General features: G+C 38.8%; 1 protein-coding gene across 1 annotated transcript in view; it reads left to right on the top strand.

Moving 5' to 3' along the window:
* Positions 1-25,142, top strand: part of LOC108798310 (sodium leak channel non-selective protein) — a gene marked incomplete at its 3' end in the record, with an annotated part of 337,938 nt that overhangs the window by 279,288 nt on the left and 33,508 nt on the right. The window contains exons 19-23 of the mRNA XM_018570048.1: positions 6,119-6,192; positions 12,276-12,377; positions 12,753-12,822; positions 15,415-15,506; positions 15,585-15,707. Of these exons, the coding sequence (XP_018425550.1) occupies positions 6,119-6,192; positions 12,276-12,377; positions 12,753-12,822; positions 15,415-15,506; positions 15,585-15,707 (461 nt within the window). The remainder of the gene's footprint in view (positions 1-6,118; positions 6,193-12,275; positions 12,378-12,752; positions 12,823-15,414; positions 15,507-15,584; positions 15,708-25,142) is intronic.

Raw genomic sequence — 25,142 nt, 5'->3', positions numbered from 1 at the left:
CCTCCCCCAAAAGCCCCCCCCCCCTTCACCTCAGGTGGCAAATAGTGTTGGGACAGACCTAAAAACAATGCTGCTTGGCGGGGGAACAAGGAATATGGAAGGTAGCCCTGCTTATTCCTAACCCCCTAGACAAAACCAGTATTTAAATCTTACTGTGTGGGGGAGGCACTACATAGTATTTTTTTTTTTGCTCTGGCTATAGCTCAGCTGTAAGTTCTGACTGTTCAATTTGCAATAGATTTTAAGATCAGCACTTCCAGTAGTCCTGTCTATTGCAGATTTAGCACACCAAATCTGTAATATTTAAAATTGGGCTGCTGGGATTGTGCTAGTGATTATAACAACATGTCTTGTAATGGTCTTATAAATGGCATCATTGTATGAACAAAATCTTTATCTCACCCATTTGATTTCTAAGTGGATAATGCTCAGGCAGGGGAGTTGTTAGTACAATACACAGGACAATTATCTGCAGATTAGGTATAAACTCTAATGGGCTAAATATTCAGCGTGTATGAGAGGTTTCCTGAGAAATAAAATAATAGTATGCACATAATTCAGATCTTTCTTATCTTAAATGTGAACCTTCTGATTAGTTCAAATAACTGTAGAATATCTAATGAATCCATACTTTACAAGCATAGTTTTCTATAAACCCAGTACTTATCCAGTCTAAAAATAAATCTGCACAGCTTATTTTTTTACAGTTGACATAGAAGATTGGTAATGTTAACTTTCATAATCGGCACAAACACATTTGGAGAATGCTGAGCAGATTGTCCTGCTTCCTGGTGATAAAAAGTACTGGCAGATGGTTCTGTCAGTGTTTTGATAATCAAAGTATAACCTTTGATGGTTTCATAACAAGCAACACAATCATTCTGGTAATTATGAAATATTTCAACTGATTCTTGATTATTTTGTGATAGTAGCATTGAAAAGATGCAAAATAGTTTTTTTTTTTTTATATATTCATATAAATACGTGCATTATCATACTGCAAAGCTGGTTAATCTTGCAATCACATTGATTGTGAATAATAGAGATTCCAAAACTTTCTAGTAAATGTAAAACAACCAGCAAGAAGGGTGACTTCAGTCAATGTTTCCACTTCATGTTGGTGATTCTAATGATGTCTTTGTGACTTTGCATTTAAAATTCAGTTTGAAATTATTATTATTATTATTATTATTATTATTATATAAGAGAAGAGAAGCCAGCATACCGTATCCTAATGGGGAAACTTTACTGGAAAGCCATGTAAAATGTATCTATGTTTCAGACACACGAATATCCCGTACTGCTTGCCACCTTGATAAAGTGGACCTTCATGTCTCCAAAACATTGGTACATTTGACATGGCTTTCAGTAAAATTCTCAATGCGATATGGTGTACTGGCTTCTCTTTACATTGGATGTAGGCGGCACCACCGTTAGCCGAGCACCCATCATATTATTCGCAATAAGGAGTCAGTGCGGCATGGATAGTTGTTATGAAGTTATTATAGAACTGAAATTTAAAGTGTCAGTCCACTCCAAAGTGTTTAGATTTTGCAAGATACTGGAGAGTTAAATCACTTAAGAGTTTCTTGCTTCACTTGATCTGTGAAGAACTTTCCAGAGTCCCCATGTCTGCACACCTTCTAAGATGATTACGTTAGATCAAAATCTCTAGTTGAATTCGTAATTTATTGTTTGAACTATGCAACATAGGTCTTGAAAGTGTGTTTGTAGGCACTTTGTGTGCTGATTACAGCAGCAAATAACAAATAGTAGTAATTGTCAGTGCATATCTTCTGTCTGGTTTAGGGATAAGCAAAAGTGAGAGGTTTTGCCTTGCCTAAGTTTTGTCGAAAGCTCGAGATGTTTCATCAAAATTCATTTCCTTGGCAAAATGCATGGAATGTAGGAAAAATTAAAGCGTATCTAAATCCAAATACAAAAATGTAATATATTGCTGGTTACGAGTCTTTTTTTCAGGCTTTTTCCCCTTTACTTTCACTTGTTAATCCGGTGAATAATATGCTTCACCTTGCCCCTTTGTGTCTACACTCATTTCTCCACTGTACCTATAGAGGGAGTTGTGTTTGTCACACAGACTGGATTTTAAACATGTCTGCCTGTGTTCATCTCCATTACATGGTGAATGTTTATGGCAATGTAGTTTACACAGAAAAGATAAAGATGGCTGTGCTTTCTGTGCTGTGCCTGAGGACAGGACCGCATGGTCTCGAAACGTCGCTAAGGAGATGTGTGTTATCTCAGTCAATAAACAGCATTGGCTTTAATATCATGGAGTGTGAGTGACTACTTTTATCTATCTACATTTTTTTTTAAACTTTTATAAATAATAAATTATTTTATTTGTATTAAAACTATACGTCTTCTGTAAGAAAAGTATTTATTTCCAGGTGCACATCACTAGGTGCGACCTTGGCAGCTGGCATGGCTAACACAGGCTGATTTTGACTAACTGTCAGCAAAGTAAAAAAGCCATACTTTTGCTGTACCTAGTCAGGATTTGTCCCCTTAGCACTGTCCTTAGTCCCACCAGGTCGTCTATCTAGACTGCAACTTTCTTTTAGACACTCCCCCAAGTGACAATGCCTGGACCTGCTCATAGATCTGTCAGGTAAAGGGCACTGTGAAAGTCACCATCTAGATTTAGCTAGGCAAATAAGTAAGAGCCTTCCATTGGATAAGTGTTATGATCTGGCGTTGCTTCAGTTGGGCAGGTCAAGGTTCAGCCACATTATGTCCCAAAAAATGAGGTCAGCTTCCTACCTAAATATACTGACCCCGATGGCATGGGCATATTCTAGTATGACAATGCCAGGATTCATCTGGCTCAAATTGTTAAAGAGTGGTTCAGGGAGCATGAGACATAATTTTCACACATGGATTGACCACAACAGAGTCCAGACCTTAACCCCATTGAGAATCTTTGGGATATGCTGGAGAAGACTTTATGCAGTGATCCAGCTACCCCATCGTCATTACAATATCTTGGTGAAAAATAAATGCAGCTCTGGATGGAAATAAATGTTGTGACATTGCATAAGCTTATAGAAAAAATGCTGTGGGGAATGCGTGCCATAATCAAAGCTAAAGACTGACCCGGAGAGCCTGAGTGGAGGGGCTACATGACTAGGGGGAGGAATAGTCCCGGGAGAAAGAGTTAAAAAATAAAATGGGAATAGCTGCTTCTACCTGATTGGACGTGGGAGTCAGGTGTCCGGGAGGAGCCACATGGGAAGGATCTGCAAGGGCTGAGAGACGTCCTTTTCTGGAAATCGACGAACGAAGCAGGTTGTCCCACCCTCCCTCCCTAAATTTTGTAGTATGGGGGTTGTGGGGTTCTTTTATCATGGCAGCTTGGTGGGTTTGGGGGTCTTTGGGGGTCTACAAAAATCGGAGTGGATTAGAAAATGGGGGGGCCATCAGCTGGTATGGGTGCTTCCCCCTGTTGGTGTCCGGAATTGTAAGGGTTGGGGCCTGGCCACTTGGGAACCTGGAAGTAGTAAGTGTCCTCGAGCTGGTTGTGGTGTGCCTGGGGACATGGGTGGAGTCTTAGGAGAGACCTTTTTGGGCTGTTGGGCACCCAAAGACCCCTTCTTAGGTCAACAATTGTTTACAGTATTATTTGTGTATATTATTTGGTTTATTACTTTTGGTTATTGTTAAAGTTGTTTGGTTTAATAAAAGGGCTGCTGTGGCCATTAAAATCCATGTCGCGCTGTCCGTGTGTTTATTGGGGTTTTAATGGAGGGACGAAAATTGATGAATCCATCTGTCAAGGTGGTCCAACAAAATATTAGAGTGTGAGGCTTTTTTTGGCCAGGCAGTGTAAATAGAGAGCGATGTTTCTTTGGTTAGTTTTTATTACCTAGTTTACATAGCTCTAGTTACCTGTCAAGGACGGGGCTCACATCCTGTTAGCCTTTACATAGACATTCATACATTATAACAAAATAAAGGAATGAAACTTCTGGAGGCTGCAGAAAAAAAATGCTGTCTATGGAGAGAAGTGTGTCACATGGAGCCTTGGTTCTCAACTGGTGGGTAGTGACCCAGAAGTGGGTCGCGACCCCTTGTTCAGTGGGTCCCTGCATGCCTTCCATTTTTGTAGGTGAGAGGCTCCACAGCCTCCCCCTAGCGCAGGACTGTCAAGAAGCCATTCAAAATATGCTGCCCGGAGCTGTGTGTCAGCTTATGGTGGGCTAGGTTGGGGCTATGGCCGCAAGGGAGCTCCATCCATACATGCATTGCTTACAGCTTCCTCACGTGTCTGTAGAGGTGCCTGGACCTGAGTAACATCACATTCTGGCTCCTGGCACCTCTACAGGGCATGCAAGGGAGCAGTACAAGCAATGCACATATGGATGAAGCTCTGTCACAGCACAGCAGCCCACACTGGACCTCAGGCTGAGGATTCACTCCAGTTCTCGTAAGGTAGGGAGAATGGATGGACCTTAAAAAATAAAATAACATTTTAAAGTAAAAAATGTTTTTGAGTGTGTGTGAGAGCCCGTTCACACTAGTACAGTGCCTTAATCACACAGTCCTTGTACTACGCAATCGCACCAACCGTGCATTCTGGTGTGGGAGGTGTGTTGCATTGCCATTCATTTGAATAGTACCCCAAACTCACCTCCAACCCACAGTTTGTACCCCCGCTCTGGAACGCACGATACCCTAATGCCGTCCGTTCCATTGCAGTGCGACTTGGGTCGCGACTTAATGACCAAGAACAAATGTGGGTCCTGAGGTTACACAGGTTGAGAACCAATGACCTAGACCATAGCAGTGAGCTGTTTTAGTATCAGACAACACAGGCCTATTAATGCTTACTTTCTTTTTCTTTCAAACCACTTCACAGTCAATATATTATGCCATTTTCTGTTTCTTCCATGTTTTTTTACATTCTTTTTTTTTTTTGCTTCTGTCACTGTGCTCATTTGCAGACAAAATCACAAATGTAATTTATTCAATTAGTCTGTCCAAATGTCATTAATGCTTCATAATACTCTGCAAAATACATGTATTACCATCTGAGAGAAAAAACCTTATTGTAGTGTATTTTTTCAAGCCAAACTCTACTAACATGACTTTGTAGAAGCCTAATGCACATAATGTGTAAATATTTGCAATAACTAATTTTTACTTCATAACAACACTGGACAAATTATGCAAGTAGTGAATTTCCTTGATGCATACAGTACTCCATGTCCTGTGTCTTCACAATGTATGCACCATTGTAGAGTAGTTCAAGTAAATGTAAACCAATCATTAAAATCTCATATGAGGTATACCATGTGAATGTAATTTCAAAAGTGATTTGAATGTTTTTAACTTGACGTTTTTTTTTAAATAATTCCAGGTGATCCTGCTAACTTTTATTTCACAGAGTGATAGTGCTCTGTCCCTGTCTCAAATGAATTCCTGTGTTGTCACCCTATCACAGGATAATAGGAGATCAGTCACCTGCATTCAGTTGTTCAAGATGCAAACATAATCTTGTTTTTTGTAAATGCGTCACATCACTGTGTCACCTTGAGGAAGGGACCTGAGTTACCCCGAAGCATTGGCATCTTGACCTATGTGATATATTTACAATAAATACATCACAAATAGATCTAACACAGTGCCTTCCATTGATGTCACTACTAGCACCACTCCACTTACTTTGGGCACAGTGCTTTATGGTGTTCAGCTGGCGTCTACATCGAGTCACCCTATCACATACACCTCGAAAAGAGACTAAGACGGGACATGCCAATGCACATTGCACAGGCATGTTCCACTGTTGTCACTATAAAGAAGCCTGCTTTGTCTTTGATAGAGTGCATGCATGTTGACAGGAAGCAGCTGCAAAGAGACAGGAGGACATCAACAGCAAATATCAAAATGGATTAAAAAAAGTTTAAAAAATAATTTCTTTTAAAAACAAAAGTGTGCATCACTTTAATAATCTACATGTCATCATGTTAGGGTTTAGATCTACTTTAAAGAATATTAAAACAATTCATACAAATATAAAATATTTTGAAGAGCTTATAACTGGATCTGCAAATACAGATTTGTGAGAAAAATTAATATATTATCTTTTATTTTACAGCTGCGCAAATCCGTTTTTAGTATCAGAGCCAGAAACCTCCTGGAAAAAGAAACAGCAGTAAATAAAATACTCAGGTAAAAATGGTTTAGTGATAACAGAGGAATGCTGGCATGAGATATTTCATATTTCTGTACATTAAGGAATTGTCATCCCTCTGAGACACAATAAAATTGTCAAGTGTTCACGTTATTACTGTGATATCTGCAATGACTGTGTTTCTTCTGCTGGTGTCATTCTTCCACTGATCTTATCTGGCAGTATTTGCAGTGGTCTCTGTGCTGTAGTTTGGCCCCTGCAATATTCATCAACTGCAGTTGAATATTTGTGGAGGGGGTGCTTTATAACTCAACCTCTTCACCATCAATTGGCCTCTGGATTTTGTAAGGATTGCTTTCAAGGAATGTGGAGAACAGGTTCATAAATATTAGGAAACATTAAATTAAATAGAAAGGTTAATTGTCACAAAGTGTAAGTGATATTGTACAGCAAACCTTACCACGTTAATTATTAGAGTTAACAGAATATTAGCGTAGATGCTAGATTTGTGGCACAACAGAGCATGCACAAGGTAAAACTCACAAAAAGCTGAAGCACCTTGCTGAGAAAAATGGGTTAAAAAAGCCTTCCAGTAGGCAGTTATTGATCACAATGAAGCCAGGAGAGAGGCATCTGTATTAGTATGAGACATCCTTAGAATCACCACACTGAAGGCTGAGATGAAGGCTGAGACTACAAGAGAGATGTATACATTTAAAAAAGTTAAAACTTTGAATTAAAAAAAAATCTCCAATACCCCTGTCAGTATAGGTCATGGTATACCAAGTAGCAGTAATTTGCATTCATCTGGAATTGTTATGACATTTTGCAGACTTTCTCCAATGAGTCCTGTGACGGACCCCCGTACTCAGGATGAGTATGTCCGCCGCTGTCTTCTTCCTTGCTGAGGAGATCTTGCAACCTGAAGATCCTTAGCTCCCAGTTTCCCCAGTCACTAGCCAAGGCTTGAGTGTAGGGTAAACAAACTCTGATTTATTGAGCAACTGCACAAACTTATATACAGCAAGTGATGAAATCAGAATATAATCCCATCACATCCACCCTCCCCTCCCAGACAATCGGTCTGCTCAACACCACAGGTGTCCACCTGCTAACGAACTCCAGACAGCCATAGCCGGAGCCTGGCCAGAATGTCATTGTTCTGAGCTCCCTCAGAGTACAATGGGAGATAACGGGGGATGGTGCTGATAGTCTTTCCATAACCAGGTCACACTGCATAATGCACTCAAACATAACCCAACACCAATACACATCCAACTTATAAACTGATCACCATGTCGTCACAAGTCCATTATAATATAAGCTACTAGGATGAGTGCTAAAATGTTTCCAACATTACGAAACAGTTTAAGTGATAACTCTTAAAATTTGGGATTTTTCATCAATCGTTGTCCCAGTGACAAAAAGAGGGAAGGAATCTCCCTAGCAGAGACCAGACACTAAAAAAAACTGACAGAGTTTATAACTCTTCCCCACTCTATCCAAACCACTGTTCTATTCGGCCACAGCACAATAAAATAAAAATAGAATATGCAGAGGAAGATAGAAAAATACAACTAATTACGTGCTCATAAAAAGAAATAACTGCTAGAAGGCGATATAGGGTAACTATGGAATGGTTTGTAGGCAAACTGATGAGTTATGTTGTTATAGACCACTTATATTCAAACTATGGCTCCTATAGATCAGCGATCTTAGGAGAAAATATAATCTTGTGTGGCTATGAAACGATGACCTCCTGCCGGGCTTAAAAGGAACTCAGATGTGGCAAGAGCCTCAGGGTAATTGAGAGAAAGTGTGATAGAATCTTGTCGGGGGGAGGTCGTGGATGTGTTTTGGCATCAGATGAGCTTTCGCTGATATGTTCAGGTCAATTAGCATTTTTATTAGTTTCCGTCAATGCATGATATGTGTGATTATAGGGGAAGTTTTATGGTGCAACAAAAAGCATTATGGCATAAAAACAGCTAGTTGCTAAACTTCATAATATTGAAGTAAAAAAAATAAATCTAACTAGTACCAGTTATTTTCAGTTTTGCAGTACAGTCTCTATGTTACTTCAAAATAGGCAACTCAGTCAAGATACATATTTGGTTAAAGTGACACGAATGCATTTTTAGGATTCAAATCCTGAGCTAAAAGTACCTTAACTATTAACAAAAATGTAGCTTATTTGTGTATCCCTCAGCTGTAGATCCTCAAATCATCTCTGAATTAATTGCTGACATTGTCCTTCCTTCTGGAAGGTGGCTACTTTTGTTCCCCATGGTCCCTGTGTGTGTTGTAAAGTAACCACTGCTCCAAACTCACTCCTGTGATAGACTACACTCTGAATACAAATTAGTAAACAGTATGTAAGATTGTAGTCCATCATAGTAGTTAGCTTGGTAGCCACCCTTCAGGAGGAAGGACAGTGGCAGCATGTATTCAGTGATGATTTGAGGATTTACAAGTGATGCACAAATAAAGTATATTTTTGTTGACAGTTAATGGTACTTTAATGCATTTTTAAGATTGAACTTTAAGCCAGCTGGTATTAAAACTCCCTATAAAGAAAGTATGGTACGTTGCTTTCCTTAAAAAAAAATGGCGGAGGCACTGCTGAATTTTAGCAGCTTATATAGTGCATTTAAAATATTTTGTACAAACTACTAGATGACCTCACCGTGTTAAAAATTGTGATGAGTTTTTACTATGTTTCTTACTATGTTGAGTGGCAAAATTGACCTATATTAACGTATAAAGGTGATTCATATTTTTGATGTTAAATACTGGTTCTGGACAAGGGACTTGGGCACTCCTAACACTGAGACTGGGAAAGCTAAAGACAGGAATATGATGGGTTGCCAACAAAAATATTTGATTTAGAAACTAAGTGGCAGGAGCCATAATGGACAGCATGGGTAAAACTAGAAATCAGGCTAAGGCAACTCTAGGCTGAAGCCCAGACACAGGAAAGCAAAGGATAGTCCTAGTACCTGACCTCAAGGAAAGGCTTCACAGTCCAAGTAAGTTCTCCAACCTATAGAAGCCACCATGCCCTGGAGTTCAATAGGGTCTATCTATACAGGATAATGGCTGTGTATTCCACTATTTTGGTGAAGGTTTGTTCTTTTTAACATCTTTTCTTTTAACATCTTTTGTTCTTTTAAAACAGTAATACATTCAAAGGTAACTTTTGAGGAAGTGGTATATATTTTTTAGTATACCGCTTCTTTATAAATAGCCTCATTGCATTATCCAGTACTTTAGGAATTAGTACTCCATGATTCCCTCCATTTATAAGGGCAACTAAGGGTATCAGGATCTGGAACATATAGGAACAGAAACACACAAGGGGTAGAAACTGGACAAGACAGTAAGAGAGAAAGATGACAGGAGGACTCCAAGCAGGCAACTAGTTGCAGCAGGGTATACGGTCAGAGGTCTGGGGACAGGGTAACACATCAACTGGGCTTACACTGAGCGGAGGACACAAGCAACATAACTATGTTAATGCAAAAGTCTAGACAAAAAAGTTGAAACATATGTTTAGGGTTTTACCTGCCAATAGATTTGTAATTTTGTTCAGCCATTCTTCTGATTTATTTACCTCTTTACACTGCACAGCTCCGAAGATCACTCTACTGCTTCCTGGATAACCCCCCCACCCCTACACCTACTAACTGGACAGAGGTGATGATGCTGATTTATGAGCAAGTTGTAAGGGGAGAAGTAACATGCAAAATAAATGTGCCAACTGCCTGGCCGGGCAGTGTGTCAGAGGTGTTGAAATTACAAGACTGGATGAAGAGATATACAAATCCTGAAACTGTTAATGCAATAAGCATATACAGATTTAAACTGTATATTTAACAGTTGGCCTAGAGTTCAGCTTTAGGCAGGAGAGAGCAAAGAAGCATGATCAAGAAACAGATCAAAGGCAGAAGCCCAAATACACAAGGATTAGACCATGTCCAAACAGATATAGAACACTAAGACCTAGAGCAATAAATTGGTGTCAGTGAAGCAGAGTTACAAAATATAAATGCAAACGAAAAAGTAAGATACAGAATACCAAAGCCAAAACAGAATACTTTGTGACTACAGAAACACAGTCTAGTAATGCAGATAAACACCCCACAATAAACTTACAAGCACTTTAGAAAGCTGGTCTGAGAAAACAGACATCAACTGACAGGTTGTAGGGAAAAGTCATGGGAAGAGAGAGTACCATAATACTAAAAGAAAGTACACAGAAAGATACCGAATTCAATCCATCGGCTTCTCTACAGTAAGGCAGGAAATGTGTGTTCAATGCATGAGAAGTGAAGTGCAGTAATCAGAAAAAAAGCAGAAAGCACATTCTGTATAGCTGTTCCCCAGATTAAATAAAATCTACCTAAAGACTGCTCACACAGCTACATATCCTAAATAAACATGCATAATATAACTGTCATGGATCAGGATCCCGAGATTACAGGGTTGAGGGAAACTGGATGATGTGCAAGGTATCGCCGTCCAGATGTCATCCTTGGAAATCAACCAGCACGTGCACACTATTATATCTAGCTTGCCACCACTCACAACTTGCAGGTTTGTGAGGAACCTTGCTCAGAAAAGATACAGAAAGTTATATAAACCAGAAATTACAAAGTGGGACACACAAAAGCAAACAGAATTAAAAATCAAAGGAATAAAACTATGGAACTAAGTAAGAGTAATTGTTACAGATGTTTTTCATCTTTGAGTGGACACCACTGATTCTTTATGCCAACCAGAACCAGTAGCACTATAAAAGACCAAAAATGAATACCTATCCCATATTTTACCATAAATCTAGCATGTTTGATATCAAACAACTGAGCTCTATGCCACCAGGCTTTTACAGAAGTTTTACACAGGATCTAAACCACCCCACATTTGGCCTTTCCTCAACACTGTATTGTTAGAATGTTATGCATACTCTGAATTAAAGTCACATTAAACTCAGGATTTTAACCTTAAAATACATTCAAATACCTTAACTATTAAATAAACTGTAGCTTATTTGTGCATTACATAGCTGTAGATCTCTGAATTGGTGCTGACACTGTCCTTCCTTCTGGAGGGTGGCTACTTTTGTTCCCCATGGTCCCTGTGTGTGTTGTAAAGTAGCCACCGCCCCACGCTCACTCCCGTGATGAACTACAATGTTAAAACAAATTAATAAACTATTTTAGTCCATAACGACAGTGAGCTTGGAGTGGTGACTACTTTACAACACACACAGGGACCATGGGGAACAAAAGTAGCCACCCTCCAGAAAGAAGGACAGTGTCAGCAATTAATTCAGAGATGATTTGAGGATCTACAGCTGAGGGATACACAAATAAGCTACATTTTTGTTAATAGTTAAGGTACTTTTAGCTCAGGATTTGAATCCTAAAAATGCATTCGTGTCACTTTAACCAAATATGTATCTTGACTGAGTTGCCTATTTTGAAGTAACATAGAGACTGTACTGCAAAACTGAAAATAACTGTTACTAGTTAGATGTATTTTGTTACTTCGATATTATGAAGTTAAGCAACTAGCTGTTTTTACTCTGAGTTTAGTTTCACTTTAACTTCTTCCTGGCTGGTTTATGATTGTGATTCAGACCTACTCACATCTGCATGCTCTAAATAAAAATGCATAATATAACCATTTTATTAATATTAATTGATATAATGTATTAAAAAGTATAATTGTATTTAATAATATAATTTTTGATAGTTATATAATGTTGTAAAAGAGAACAAGTGTACTTGTACCTATAACATACCTACTGGATACCCCATTTCCGCCAATATTTTGTAGGATTAGAGTTCAAAATTCCAGAGGTATAAAAAAATATTAAAGTTTTAGAAAAACCCTTTGCTTTAAATGAAACAACTATACAGAGCTCCCTAAAATATGCTGCCCAGCCTAAACTGAACAAGATTGAAATATCGCTGCCTTGTTTTTGGTGATGTATAGTCTAAAGCTTTTTGACAAACGTATGTGTTTCCATTTATAGACTAGCAGACAAGCGGAGTCCAAGCATCTTTTTATGTTGCACAGTCTAATTTATTTCCCTTTTGCAAATCATTTCTTTCAGAGCATGCACAAGGCAGCGCATGCTGAGCGGTTCCTTTGAAGGGCAGCCTGCCAAGGAGAGATCAATCCTTAGTGTGCAACATCATATACGACAAGAAAGAAGGTAACTTTAGCCAGAAAGTATTATATTTTCTTTCCCTTCCATCTGTCACAAATATTGTTTGCTCTGCTCTAATGTTCTACAATGAGAATAACAACATTTTCCTCTAAACATGCTGCTGTTAGATGTATTATTAAAAAATGTCATCTCAATCAAATGCAGCACCACTATCAATTTAAAGATCAAAGAAAAGAATGTTCTTTGTTCAAGTAGAGAACATAAGTCTTTACACCCCAAGCTGTCTGGACTGACATGCTTTCATTTGACTAAGCATCCCATTTTTTATTTCTTTTTTTCAAGCACCGTCTGCACCTACAGGTCAAAGATATTATCAAACTTTGTTTTCTCTTTTTTTTTTCTATTGCAATTGTGTTACAGATCACTAAGACATGGCTCAAACAGTCAAAGAATCAGCAGGGGGAAATCTTTGGAAACCCTAACTCAAGATGTAAGTTTAATCAGTCGCTGACCATTACAATGTTTGTTTATGCTAGGAAAATGTCAAAGGCTGATTTACTGAAGGAGTTACACAATAAATTAACTCCACTGATTCAATCATGTGAAAAGCACATTCCTGTTTATTATTTTATTTGCACATGATTGGAGAATTGAAGTGAATATTCACACAATTTATTATGGAAATGAATCTCATCTGCTTTAGTAAATCAGCCCGATAATATGTTTACCTTTATTTCAAGTTGTTAAGTAAATAGGTAAAAGGGAGCGCCAACTCTGATTGTTAGCATTCCATGGTTAAGGGCTCGTTCAAACTATCTGCGTTCAGGCTGCGCTGCACGTTTTTTCCAGCGCAGTCCAAACATAAGACAAGGCAATTTTCCTTGTCATAGTTGGTGACAGTTCACGCCACTGCGTGGTGTGCGCTTAAAATACTGTAGGGCATGTGGTATTTTTTTATACACACCGCAGTGAGACGTGCACATCCGCATTGCGGTGAGCCGCTAGAACCTAATGAAATGTCACTTGTGACATTTCAATAAAGTTCCAACAAAAAAAAGAAAGAGTGCAACGTGGCTAGATCGAGCGCACCAGCACTGTCCAGACACACACACCAGCAGCCATGCAGTTGTGAACAAGCCCTAAAAGCTAATTCCAGCCAGGAATAAAAGTTAATTGTTAGGTAGAATCAGATCATGATAATTAATACACCAAGTTTTGTATCTCCAATGCACCAAATTCAGTAGTTGCAGGCTATGATTAAGGACCTGCACATCCAAAACGTGCAAGTGTTTCTATCCTTTATTGTGAATGCAAAAAATCTTGTTAAAGTGGAAATTTACCCACATTTTTAAAATAACAACAAAGGCCCCTTAAGAAATGTTTAGTAATGGCAATCTACAAACACATACTTCTAGATAACTACCGGCTTTTTATTCTTTGCATACCTTATTTTTCAATTCTTCCTCATTCTTCTCACAGTGGTCATATTTTTACTTTACGAACTCTGGCACATGTGACTTGGGACTTGTGATTAGGACATGTAACTATGCACATAATCTTGGGGGAGGAAAATGCCTTTCCCTGAGATCTCATGAGATTACAGATGAGATTTCTCAGCAATGCTTTGCTGATGTAACCTTTCTGGGATGCAACACTTGGGCATGATTACATCACTTTGCCCAAGATAACCAGGAAGGTGAAAAACAGTAATTAGAAATAAAAGAAAAATACCGTATATGTATACTACATATAGAGTGCACTGAACAATAGATTTACAATTACCCTCTGCTAATATGAATGGGTTAAATGATCCGTAGTACATGATATGTAGCCCTGTACCCCCTTTTCCACTTACAGAGCTAGGTTATTGTTTTTCTTTTAAATAAATATTCATGTAATTTTATTGTTATCTATCTTCATTTTGTACATTTACCAGTAGCTGCCTCATTTCCCACCCTCGGCTTATACTCGAGTCAATACTTTTCCCCAGTTTTTTGTGGTAAAATTAGGTACCTCGGCTTATATTCGGGACGGCTTATACTCGAGTATATACGGTATGAATAACTAATGAATGTAAAATGATTTCATATCAGCAGGCAGAGCTGCACACTGATATGATTTTTAGTGAAAGGAGGTAAAGCTCCAATTTAACTAGGATCTTGCTGGGGTGGAATGCTGGTCTTTTTTCACTGCTTTATGCTCACTACATTGTAGCATAGTGATGGTGTACCTTTCTACCTTAGAATAGTTTCTGGCAAAATTGCACACTGTGAACTGTCATGCTTTCATTGTTTTTCATGATGAGAGCTGTCATGCTGTCAACAGGTCTACATGCAAACAAACAGGAAGCAAATTTAAGGATTTGTTGAGTTACTGAACCATGGTTGTTTCAAAATGACATCTTTAGCACAAAAAGAATTAATAAATAAAATACCCAAACAAATATACAGAGATGTCCATGAGAGATGTTGTTCAGTATTAAAGTGAATCTAGATCCAGAAATAAAAGTGCAGCATTTTGTAATTTACCATTCCTTAGATGAGGTGCCTGCATTTGTTTTTTTTTTTCAGATTTACTTCCCTTTAATGTTTCTTTGTAACCCTGTAAATAACACATTTCCTGTATCTAAAAAGTACGCTTACTCCTCCACTGTATTTATGGAGGGAACCACAATTCCCACCCAAGATGGACTTCAAACATGTCTGCCTTTGATGGGATTAGTAGATTACAAAAGAAAGAAGGTAACTTTATTTTTGCTGTCTGTTCAGCGCACAGGAAGTTACAAGAACACTGCAAAGAATTTTTTTTAATACTTGAAATGTTTTTAACCTGACAAATAAAAACTAATGCAGCCACCACATTTTAGGACTAGTAAGCTGTAAAATATAACATTGTTGTTCTTGGGTATAATTATACTTTAACTATATATTGAAGCACAGTCAGAAACAATGGACATGGGAAAGGAAAGTTTGAGTATGAATAGAATGTTAAAATGTATTATTCGGGGAAAACAGGTAAAACTGATTATTATTTTTTGACGAATTCTTATGGGATTTGTGTGCTTGCCTCTCTCTAACTGTAGCACTCTAACACCGTACGGTACAGAAATGCCCAGAGAGAAGACAGTGAAATCAAAATGATTCAGGAAAAGAAGGAGCAAGCAGAGATGAAAAGGTATTTGTGTTTTTCCTGTGTATATTTTTTAGGTATACATGTTCCCATAAAGGTTAACTTCAGGCTTTGTTTTAATAGAAAAGTACAAGAAGAGGAGCTACGAGAGAATCACCCGTACTTCGACAAGCCACTCTTTATTGTTGGTCGTGAGCACAGATTTAGGAACTTCTGCCGGGTCATTGTTCGAGCTCGATTTAATGCGTAAGTAAAGAGCCGAATCAATTAGGGCTATGTATTGACTTACACTGCATTCAGTCTATTTAGCAGTAGATTTTACGAAGCATATTAATTATAAATATATCTAATTTGGTACATAGATATGTTTAGCAAGAACTCCAACTTTTATTGTATTGATTGTAATTTGATTACAATCTAATTTTCACCACCGACAATGAATGAATACAGACGTTTGATGTTTTGAATGGAATAATCAAAATAAACTAATTCTGTTTCTGGTAAAAAATCAAAAATGTTATCTTTGGTAGATAAGATAAAGAGTTTTAAGTTTTTAGAATTACTAGAGAAGAAAAGGTGCACAATAATGTTCTCCATCAAAGAAATGCATTCTTTTAGAACATTTTGTGTTTTTTACCAACTGTGTTCTATTGGGGAGATTTCCCTTCACGTCCTGTGCAATAGCCACAACTGGAAGTGAGAGGAAATCCCTCCAAAGTGAGGGAAATTCCCAGTGGTCAGCAGGGTCACCAGAACCAGTGTCCCCATTTGAAAATTTCCCATCTATTCCTGTTTCTGGTGACTGACCAAAATGTGGGATTTTCTTTCACTTTCAGTGGCTTTTCAACAAATAAAAAGTAAGAAGCAATATTTAAATACAGTGTATAATATAGTTCAAGAAGCCTCTTTTTAAATCTACAGCTTTTCAGTAGATTTAGACAGAATCAAAATGCGTAGCATCTGTGTATGTCAACTTTTATGTCAGGCCAAGTTCCGTCTAATTATAATTTCCAAAGCATGAATATATATATATATTATATATATATATATATATATATATATATTTTATTTTTTTCATGTTCCATAGATATTACTACACAAATGTTTGCCCTTATAATCATGCATTGCACAAAACCTTTCTGTTAAAATACAACTACAGACTTGATACCGTGCTATGAGTGTTCGTTGACAAAATCAATGACATTTATTTCTAGTGAAGAATGTACATAAATGGAACACCCAGACTAAAATATGCTACTTGTTCTGTAACCTTTTCAGCTATGCAGAGATAATTCAGGAATAATAGCTTTTGGATAATGGCTGATTTATAGTCTCAACCTGACTTTTTAAAGGTCAAGAGGTGGTTATAAAGCAATAAAAAAAATGCTAGAAAGGTTTAATAACGTATGTGTATATTTGGTGAGGTTAGTAGAGATAAATTAATTTGCCCGGGTTTGGTCTGGTCAAATCTTTATATTATATTGTCAAAAAAGAGCATGGGGAGCTAGGCAATGCCATTGGGCCCATTAACCAATGCAAAAAAAAATGTTTTTTTAAATTCTGGTTAATGCAACTTTGAGAATACAATGGAAAAAACATAAAATACCCTAAGATATGTCTTTAAGCTGCATGTGGTGTAATGGAACAGTACAATCTTCACAGTGTATTCAGGCATCACATATTTTTGGATGTGTAAATCATTTTTTAACTTTTATTTAATTGTGACTTGAATTCAGCAGTAGCACCCCAATCTGATTCATTATGACTTGAAAAAAAAGGCTTTTTTTATCCAGTGGTAATTGGCCTGAATTAAATGGTGGAAGTAGCAGCCGACACAAACTTTTTTTTTTTTAAAGGTAAACTTTATTGGAAAGTTTACCTTTAAAAAAAAAAAAAAAAAAGCTAAAGGCCTCAAATATGTAGAAATTGACCAGACATAAAACAGTTTTATGTTATAGTTTGTGAGCTTCTTTTTTGTAGTTCCACACTGTATTGTCTTAAATTGCACAAAACACAGCCCCACATTCCTTGAACCCCCTCCCATCCCGTAGCCCCAATTGTTTCCCAAATATTTTCCCAACCTTGGAAGAAGTTTACTGGACCTAATGTCTGGTGTCGTTAGAACGCATGCTGGTATGAAGAATTGTACCAGGAATGATTTCGCAAACATTATATCAATTCCATATATTCTATGAGACAATAGCCACACCTTTTGTGCTGTTGTTGGACAGTGTAACTCTAGATGGCAGTGAGCATGAGCTGCCATAAAAGTTACAGTATAACTACTCCCAGGTCCAGCAGCTTTAGCCCCACTTTGTCCAAGCTATTAGTGCTACAACCCCTCCACTAGGGCAGTTATAAGTTTCTGCTGCCCTATGCAGATACCATGGAGCAGAGATAATGGCTTTTATCTCTGTAGCAGTAAGCACCTGGATAATGTTTCTAGTGCCCGATTAAAAAGCAGCGATGTGTGCCTTTCATATGTGGTAAAGAATTGTAAAGGTAACTCGATATTAATTTTCACTGTGGGGGACAGTGTGCTTATTATGAAGAAATTGAGTGAAATTGCCCTGAAAGCCCAGCTTGTGTAATACTAGATATAACCTATAATAGATGGCATTGTCAAAGACTTTCTTTGGCATCTAAAGTCAAAATCGTGAGATCCTTCATAGGGTGTGAATTGGCATATTCTAGAGCCATTATGAGTTTTTGGATATTTGGCACTGCCATACGGCCCTTGACAAAGCCAAATAACGTATGGAAGTCTATCACTTAAGAGCGTGGTCATCATTTTAGGTAAAATTTTACATCCTCATTCAATAATGATATGGGTCCATATGTCAGGAGTTTAATATATGCTTCAGTTTCCGTGGACAAGTAGTGGCCCCCTTTCTCCTGAACCGAAGGGGTCCTGGTGCCGAAGCTAGCCGAAGGATCGGCCGAAGCTACGGCCAGATCCTTCGGCAGCTTTGTGAATAGACCCCATAGTGTTGTGTACCATTAAGGTAGGAAAGGTAACATCTTAGCACCATTTAAAAAAACTCAGCAGAATAATTGCCAGGTACTGGGCCTTTATTATCTGCTAATCCCTTTATAATGTGGGCAATTTCCTCAGGTGTTATATAGGCGTTGGGCATTTTTAAATGATAGGAGCTTATGGTGGATAGATTTAGGCCCTCTAGGAAGGTATGACTCTTGTCAATATCAACCCATTTTGCTGAAAACAACACGTAATAATTTTCTAGAATTATTTTAAACCTTTGAGGGGATATAGAAGCATTACCCGAATCATCTACTAGCTTCATAATATTTGTTGGTTGATATGAACCTTTACGCAATTCAACATGATTTGTTATAGCCTGCGGTTATGGTTATATTGTGATTTTGTTGCACCCTGCATAGGGCATCACTAATCTGCTGAAAACCAGTTAGAACTTTTGTGTGCAGAAACCTATTAAATAAATCAACCCTTAATAAATTCCTTCCGAGAGCAACAGGTGTCATTACCTGTTCCAAAACATTTTACAGAACTAGCACATTCTAAATCTGTAAAAGAGTTTTAGGCTTCATGGCACTGGATAATGCACAGGAACTGAAAAGGCCTGGAAAAAGGATCCCCACATTTACAAAGCAGGAAGACTGGTGGATTAGTAAATTATTGGCTTTACACGCTTAAGGGCAGGTCCGATGCTGCAGCCGCCTAGGGTGCACTGCTGCTCCCTCCCCCCCCTTGTGCCTCAAATTGCAAAAGCCAATAGCAGCAATATTGCACCCGCCCACTGAGCAAAGGAGCCAAACTGAGAGACAACTTTCTCTCTCAGGTCCGGTCCTCTGCTCAGTGGGTGGGGTTTCAGTTATTGGCTATATAAAAATACAATAGTCAATTGCAGTCTGGCTATTGCTCCTGATTCCTGACATATACCTGTTGCCTAGCCAGCAGGAGAATGGTGCAGTGCAGGGGGGATTGGGGGTTGTGCCGCGGGAGGGGGGCTGGAGGGTGCAAGTAGCTTGACTTGCCTAGGGCGCAAAATAGTCTAGCACTGGCCCTGCTTAAGGATTAAACTAGGATTACAATTTGTTTTTGCACAGTTAGTTTTATTCGTATTCGTCATTTTTTTATTCGTATATAATCTTCTGTATATATTTAATTATTTATAAGAATTAGGCAATTGAGCTGGAGTTGTTGATCCAGTTTTAATTGGTTTCCTGTGTTGGTTAGTGCCTTGGATACCTGAGCTGACAATTCAACATTGTGTCTTTTTGGTTCAAAGCAGTGTTGTTGTTGGTGTTATTATTTACAGGGGTTATTTGGCTATGCTATCTGATGTCTTTTCTCTTCTTGAGTATACAGTATATTTAGATTGAAATTAGCACTTGTTTACTTCTAAGCTTGAGAACCACAGGGAAACCCTAAAACCACTGCTCATGAGTATTTACCTGTATTCATATACCTGTCTTCAATAAATCTGCATTTTGCAAGTGACTATCATGTGGCATCCCTTGGTAGCATCCTATACACACACACTGATGTGCATATATAATGACTTAAAGGCATTCTTTATTTCATGTAAACTGTAAATCAGCTTAATATTACATCATTAATATATTAGCAATTAACATTTTATTTCGAGTCTTCACATCAGTAGTCAAAGACATTAATTTCTTACTATATTACTTTTTTGCAACTTGCAAAAAATATTCACCTTGTGGCAAGCAGTCAAACCTTCATACTTAGCCATATTGCATAGGTATACCTCACTTTACAACGTTCAAGTCAGCTGCCAAAAATCCACTGCTTTGAGCGTCCTGATTTCAATTCAAATGCTGAAACATTTGTGGACAGATGTTTCCCTTTAATTGGCTTGATTACACAACCAGGTATTTAGGCACTAATATTCTTAGTAATCTCCCTAATGTCCAGTGGCGACTCTAGGAACAATATGTAGGGGGGGCACATAAGATACAACAGTCAAATCTGGGGGGGCACTAATAATTTTCATTGCATGTTGCAACCGCTGGGCACTGATCTGCAGTCGAGAGTGAGCTATTAGTAAAGATACCAGCAAGATGGTGGCTCCGATGGACCGGGACTGGGTCGGTGTCCCCCCCTGTACGTCGTGTTTTCTGTTTTCGTGTTTGTGTACACTCTTGTCCTGTGGGGTGTAATGTCTGTTTTCATTGCTCTCCCAGGGTTGCTGCGGAACTGTCCGTGACAATCGTGGGAGAGTATCCTCTGGAGAGTTATTGTGTTCTTAAGGTATATTATGTAAAGAAAAAGGAAAAGTCGTGGGAGTACAGGCGCAGACCAGACAGATGCTAATGTCTTTGCAGCTTTTTTTTCCCCCTCCTTCATAAAATGAAGCAGCATCTGAATATTTGGCATGCAGGGTTCTTTTTCTGGTTCGCAAGGTGTAGTATCTTAAAGATGACCTTAATTCCACAACTATTATATATTTTACAGGGCTTACCTATACATATCCCCGCGTCCTTCTTGAAATCTGTGAATCAGACATTTCTTCTATTTCTATTGTCTCATAAACCTCCATGAATTGTGCACTCACTCCTTAGAATGAGTAAAAAAACAGGGGGGTATTGCTTTGTCGGCTGCATGTCATTGAACAAGGTTGTTGCAGGATTGGTGCAGACATGGTCCATACAAACAGTGGGTCTCTATGGAGCTAGCAGTTGTCAATCTACCCTTGTCCTCTTTCTCCTGGTGCATTGCGGCTCTTCCATCATCTGTCAAATCTCATCCGACTATAGGCACTATGTAGGCGATATGTAGAAAAGTCTTCCCTAAAGAGGACATTTCTACCTCTCCTTCACACTGTTCAAAAAAGAGTGTGTGGTGGAGGGTCCATTCTGACATTAGGAGGGTTATTCACAAAGCTAGCCGAAGGATCAGCCGTAGCTTCGGCTGATCCTTCGGCTAGCTTTGGTTGCGGGAGCCCTTTGGTTTGGTTCAGTCGAAACTATTCACTATAGCCCTTACTGCTCCCAAAGGTGGTTCCCAAAGGCATATGCTTCGGGCCGACTGAGCCGAAGTGACAGCCGAATCGGGGCGAATGGCCGGCTCTGCCCAGTTGTAATAAGGGATCAGCATCCCCAAATTCACTGATGTCACTATCCCAAATGAGGCAGGTTTTTTTCCTCCTCCATCATAATTCCATCCTAAGAAAAAGCTACATTATATCAGTCCTCCCACACCTGGTAAATGCTGCCAGGAGTTGTATTCCAAAATTGTGTAAACAGACACAGATTCCTTTGGTTGTCTTGTGGATTAATACAGTGAACAAAAATAAAAGGATGGGCGATATTATTTCCTCTTGTAGAAGGACCCAGGAAGCTTTTTGGAAAACTTGGTTCTACTGGACAGAGATGTTCTTGAGATACCAGTTTTTGTATGCATTAACTGCGCTTTTAACGCTCATTCAGTTTACACGCCAGTGTCACATACCTTTCAGAGCCTGAAGTAATGGAGGAGGCCTTTCTTGCAACTCCAGTCCCAAAGCCCCTGAGTAGCAGAACAGGAGAGTCAGAGCACATAGGGGCACGAGTGCCAGAAGACTGCAAGCTGAAGCGCTGGTCCAGATGACAATCTTCAGGAATAAAGCAATGCAGGAGATGCACATCCGGATTGCAGTGTAGGCAGGATTGAGGTCAGGTACAAGCAAAGTCAAGCCATGTGGGCGATGAGGTACCAGACATCAGACAGAATCATAGTCATGGGACAGGCTGGGGTCAGAACCTTGCAGAGAACGCAGTACAGGAACAGGAGACGAAGAGTGGAGTGAGGAACAAGCCGTGGTCAGGAACATAGAAGATCAGCAGGATGGTCAAGAAGAGCTGTGTCGCTAACTGGAAGCGCAAGTAAGGATACAGGATCTCTGTAGAAAACAGCTGACGATCACTCAGCACTGAGCATCAGGGAGTGACAGTTTAAATAGCCAGTCTGGCACCAGAATCTGTAGCACATGCTCATGCCTGTGAGCGCACTCGTGTAAGCACGTTAGCTCGGTGGACCATACCGTGCGCATGTGCAGACGCTCGCACAGCACCATTGGCAAAAGGCTTCTCGAAGAACTTCTTGACAGCCAGTGATTAGATCTATTGCACCAGGCGACAATTTATTATTGTCTATGGAGGCCTTTTATGTTATTAAATGGACTTGGTGTATACACGTTCGTGGTGTGTTTATAAGGTTAGTAAATCAACCCCATTGAGTTATCCTGAAATATGGTCTTTCATTATATAGTGCTCTGTCTGACTGACTTATTTGATCTATCTTGACCTGTCGGTATGTGTTCGCTCACCTCCCGATCTACTGAGCCGACCTGTGACAGTCTCATTGTCACAGGTCGGCACAGGTCCTTTAAGGAACAAATAAAAAGGTATGAAAACATGTAGTTGGGACTCTGAAAGTGAATTAGAGCAGTGATATTTTGCTCTAAACTAAACTACTTTAAATATATAAGGTGATCTTTACTGTAGTTTTGTGTGTTGGTGTTTTCCAAACTTTGATTGTATCCTCTTTCATTTATTTCTTCTCTCATTCTCATGCCTTTCATTTCCTTGTGCTGTTATCATTCTTAATAATATTAGCTTTGTGTTGGGTTTGTGACATTATTCACTTCTTTCCTTTCTAGGCTAAAATGTATTGAATGTTGTGACTGGCAGATAAGAAGTGTTTGTGCATCTCATTAGTCTGCCTATCTTGGGTATCGTGCTTATCTTATTTTCTTATTTTATAAACACAATAGCTTAATGCTGCACCCAGTATAAGAATTTATACAACTCCTATTTTTTGATATTACAAAATGTTTCCCTTATTCTATCCGTTAAACCTGATGATATCTCTTAAAAAATTCCAATCTACGTTTAGTCATTTACAGAAATATATCATATTAAAGCTTTACTCCTGCTCTGGCTTAGCACCTTTCAGTGACTGTTTCTCTATCTGAATGCAAAATAGTGTGCAGGCCTGACCTGTAACCAAGCTTAGCTCAGAAGTTCCGAAGGAACCTAAAGCTATATAAATTTATATATAAGTGCTTAAGTATACATAAATGATTCCTGGCAGGGCCACAGGAATCATGTAATACATTGTAATAGCCCTGCTAGGGATAATTTATACTTTATACTTATATTATATATGTATACTTGTATTGTGCCAAGCTGGGGGCCATTGTGCCCACTATCTGAGCTGGCACACCATACATATACTTTTACATTTGTGTGTCTCACTAATGATAATACAGTAGACAGATTTTTTTTGTAATCTAAAAGCTGTTATTTGCAGATCAGTAGATCATTTCTGTATGACAGAGAACATATTTTAGAGTTGGTTTCCTTTAAGCATCAATGCTGATCCCATGCTGTTATATACAGGTGACCACTAGATGGAGCATTTTCAGATTTGTATATGAAATGTAATAATAAAGTATGGAATAACAAGTAAAAATAAAAAAAGACGCAATAACTCAAATTGCTTGCTTACCAATAGTATGTTAATCGTCCTTTAACAATATTCCATAGTTTGATTGGGGAATATTGTTAAAGGAAAGTCATAAGAACTGCCTTTGTTTGGTATAAAAACATATAGAGGGGAATTTATCAAAACTGGAGCAGACAAAATCTGGAGCAGATTTGCACTGCAGCCAATCAGCATCTCATTTTCAAATCTTACCTGAACAAACTGAAGAGAGAAGCTGATTGGTTACTATAGGCAACTGCTCTAGCTTCTTCTGCTCCAGCTTTGATAAATTCCCCCCATAGTATATACTCTATATACTGTTTTCTTTAAAAAAAAAAAAAAAATTGTGTAACACAGTGCTAAAAGTGAGCAATAAAACAGATTCCAATGTACGTTCTTCGGATCACTTCACTTCGGCTGGGTCATTCACTCGGCAGCTTTGTGATTAACCCTCTAAATTTACTTTCTATAGTGGATTATATTACAATAATTTAGACATATGATACACCAAAACGTATAATAATTAAGGGGGTTATTCACTAAGCTGCCAAAGGCAGCCGAGTGAATAATTGAGCTGAAGTGAAGTGAGCTGAATGCTGTTTATCTGTACATTGGCTAAAATCAGTCGTACATCGGCTGGCTTCGGCTGGATTTGGTCGACTGAGCCGAAATTAAGAAGCCATTTAACTCCGCCGATCCAACATTTGGATTGGCTGAGCCGAACCTCCGGCAGTTCACTCGCTGCCGTCCACCCCTATTCTCATAGGGGCCGAACGGCAGTGAGGGAGTAGCTGAATGCCCCCGAGCGGCATTCGGTTCAGCTATACTGCCCCCTACCTCTGAGGTATGAAAAGCAGAAGAAGAAAAGAAAAAAAATGAAAAGTAATTTAAAAAAATGAAAAATAAAATAAAAAAGTTAGAAAAATAATTAAAGAAAAATAAAAAAAACCAGTGTGGGGACCCCCCTCAAACCATACCAAACTTTTTAGGTCTGGTAGGAATGATAGGAGGGACCTCTTTTTTTAAAAACAAATGGTGGGGTTACCCCCAAAAGTCATACAGGCCCTTTAGGTCTGGTAGGAATTTTAAGGAGGAACCCCACCCGCCAAATGTGGGGAAAAAATGTGGGGCCCCCCTTACATTCTTAACCAGACCGTTAACCCGAGCACAGGCCTGGCAGGGCAGGAAAGGGGGGGTGAGTGAGAGCC

This window comes from Nanorana parkeri, unplaced genomic scaffold (assembly GCF_000935625.1).
Source record: "Nanorana parkeri isolate BGI_ZX_2015 unplaced genomic scaffold, ASM93562v1 scaffold1447, whole genome shotgun sequence".
In the NCBI taxonomy this organism is placed as follows: domain Eukaryota; kingdom Metazoa; phylum Chordata; class Amphibia; order Anura; family Dicroglossidae; genus Nanorana; species Nanorana parkeri.
Note: the sequence above shows the minus strand (reverse complement) of the source record. Positions and strands in the feature narration are given on the sequence as shown.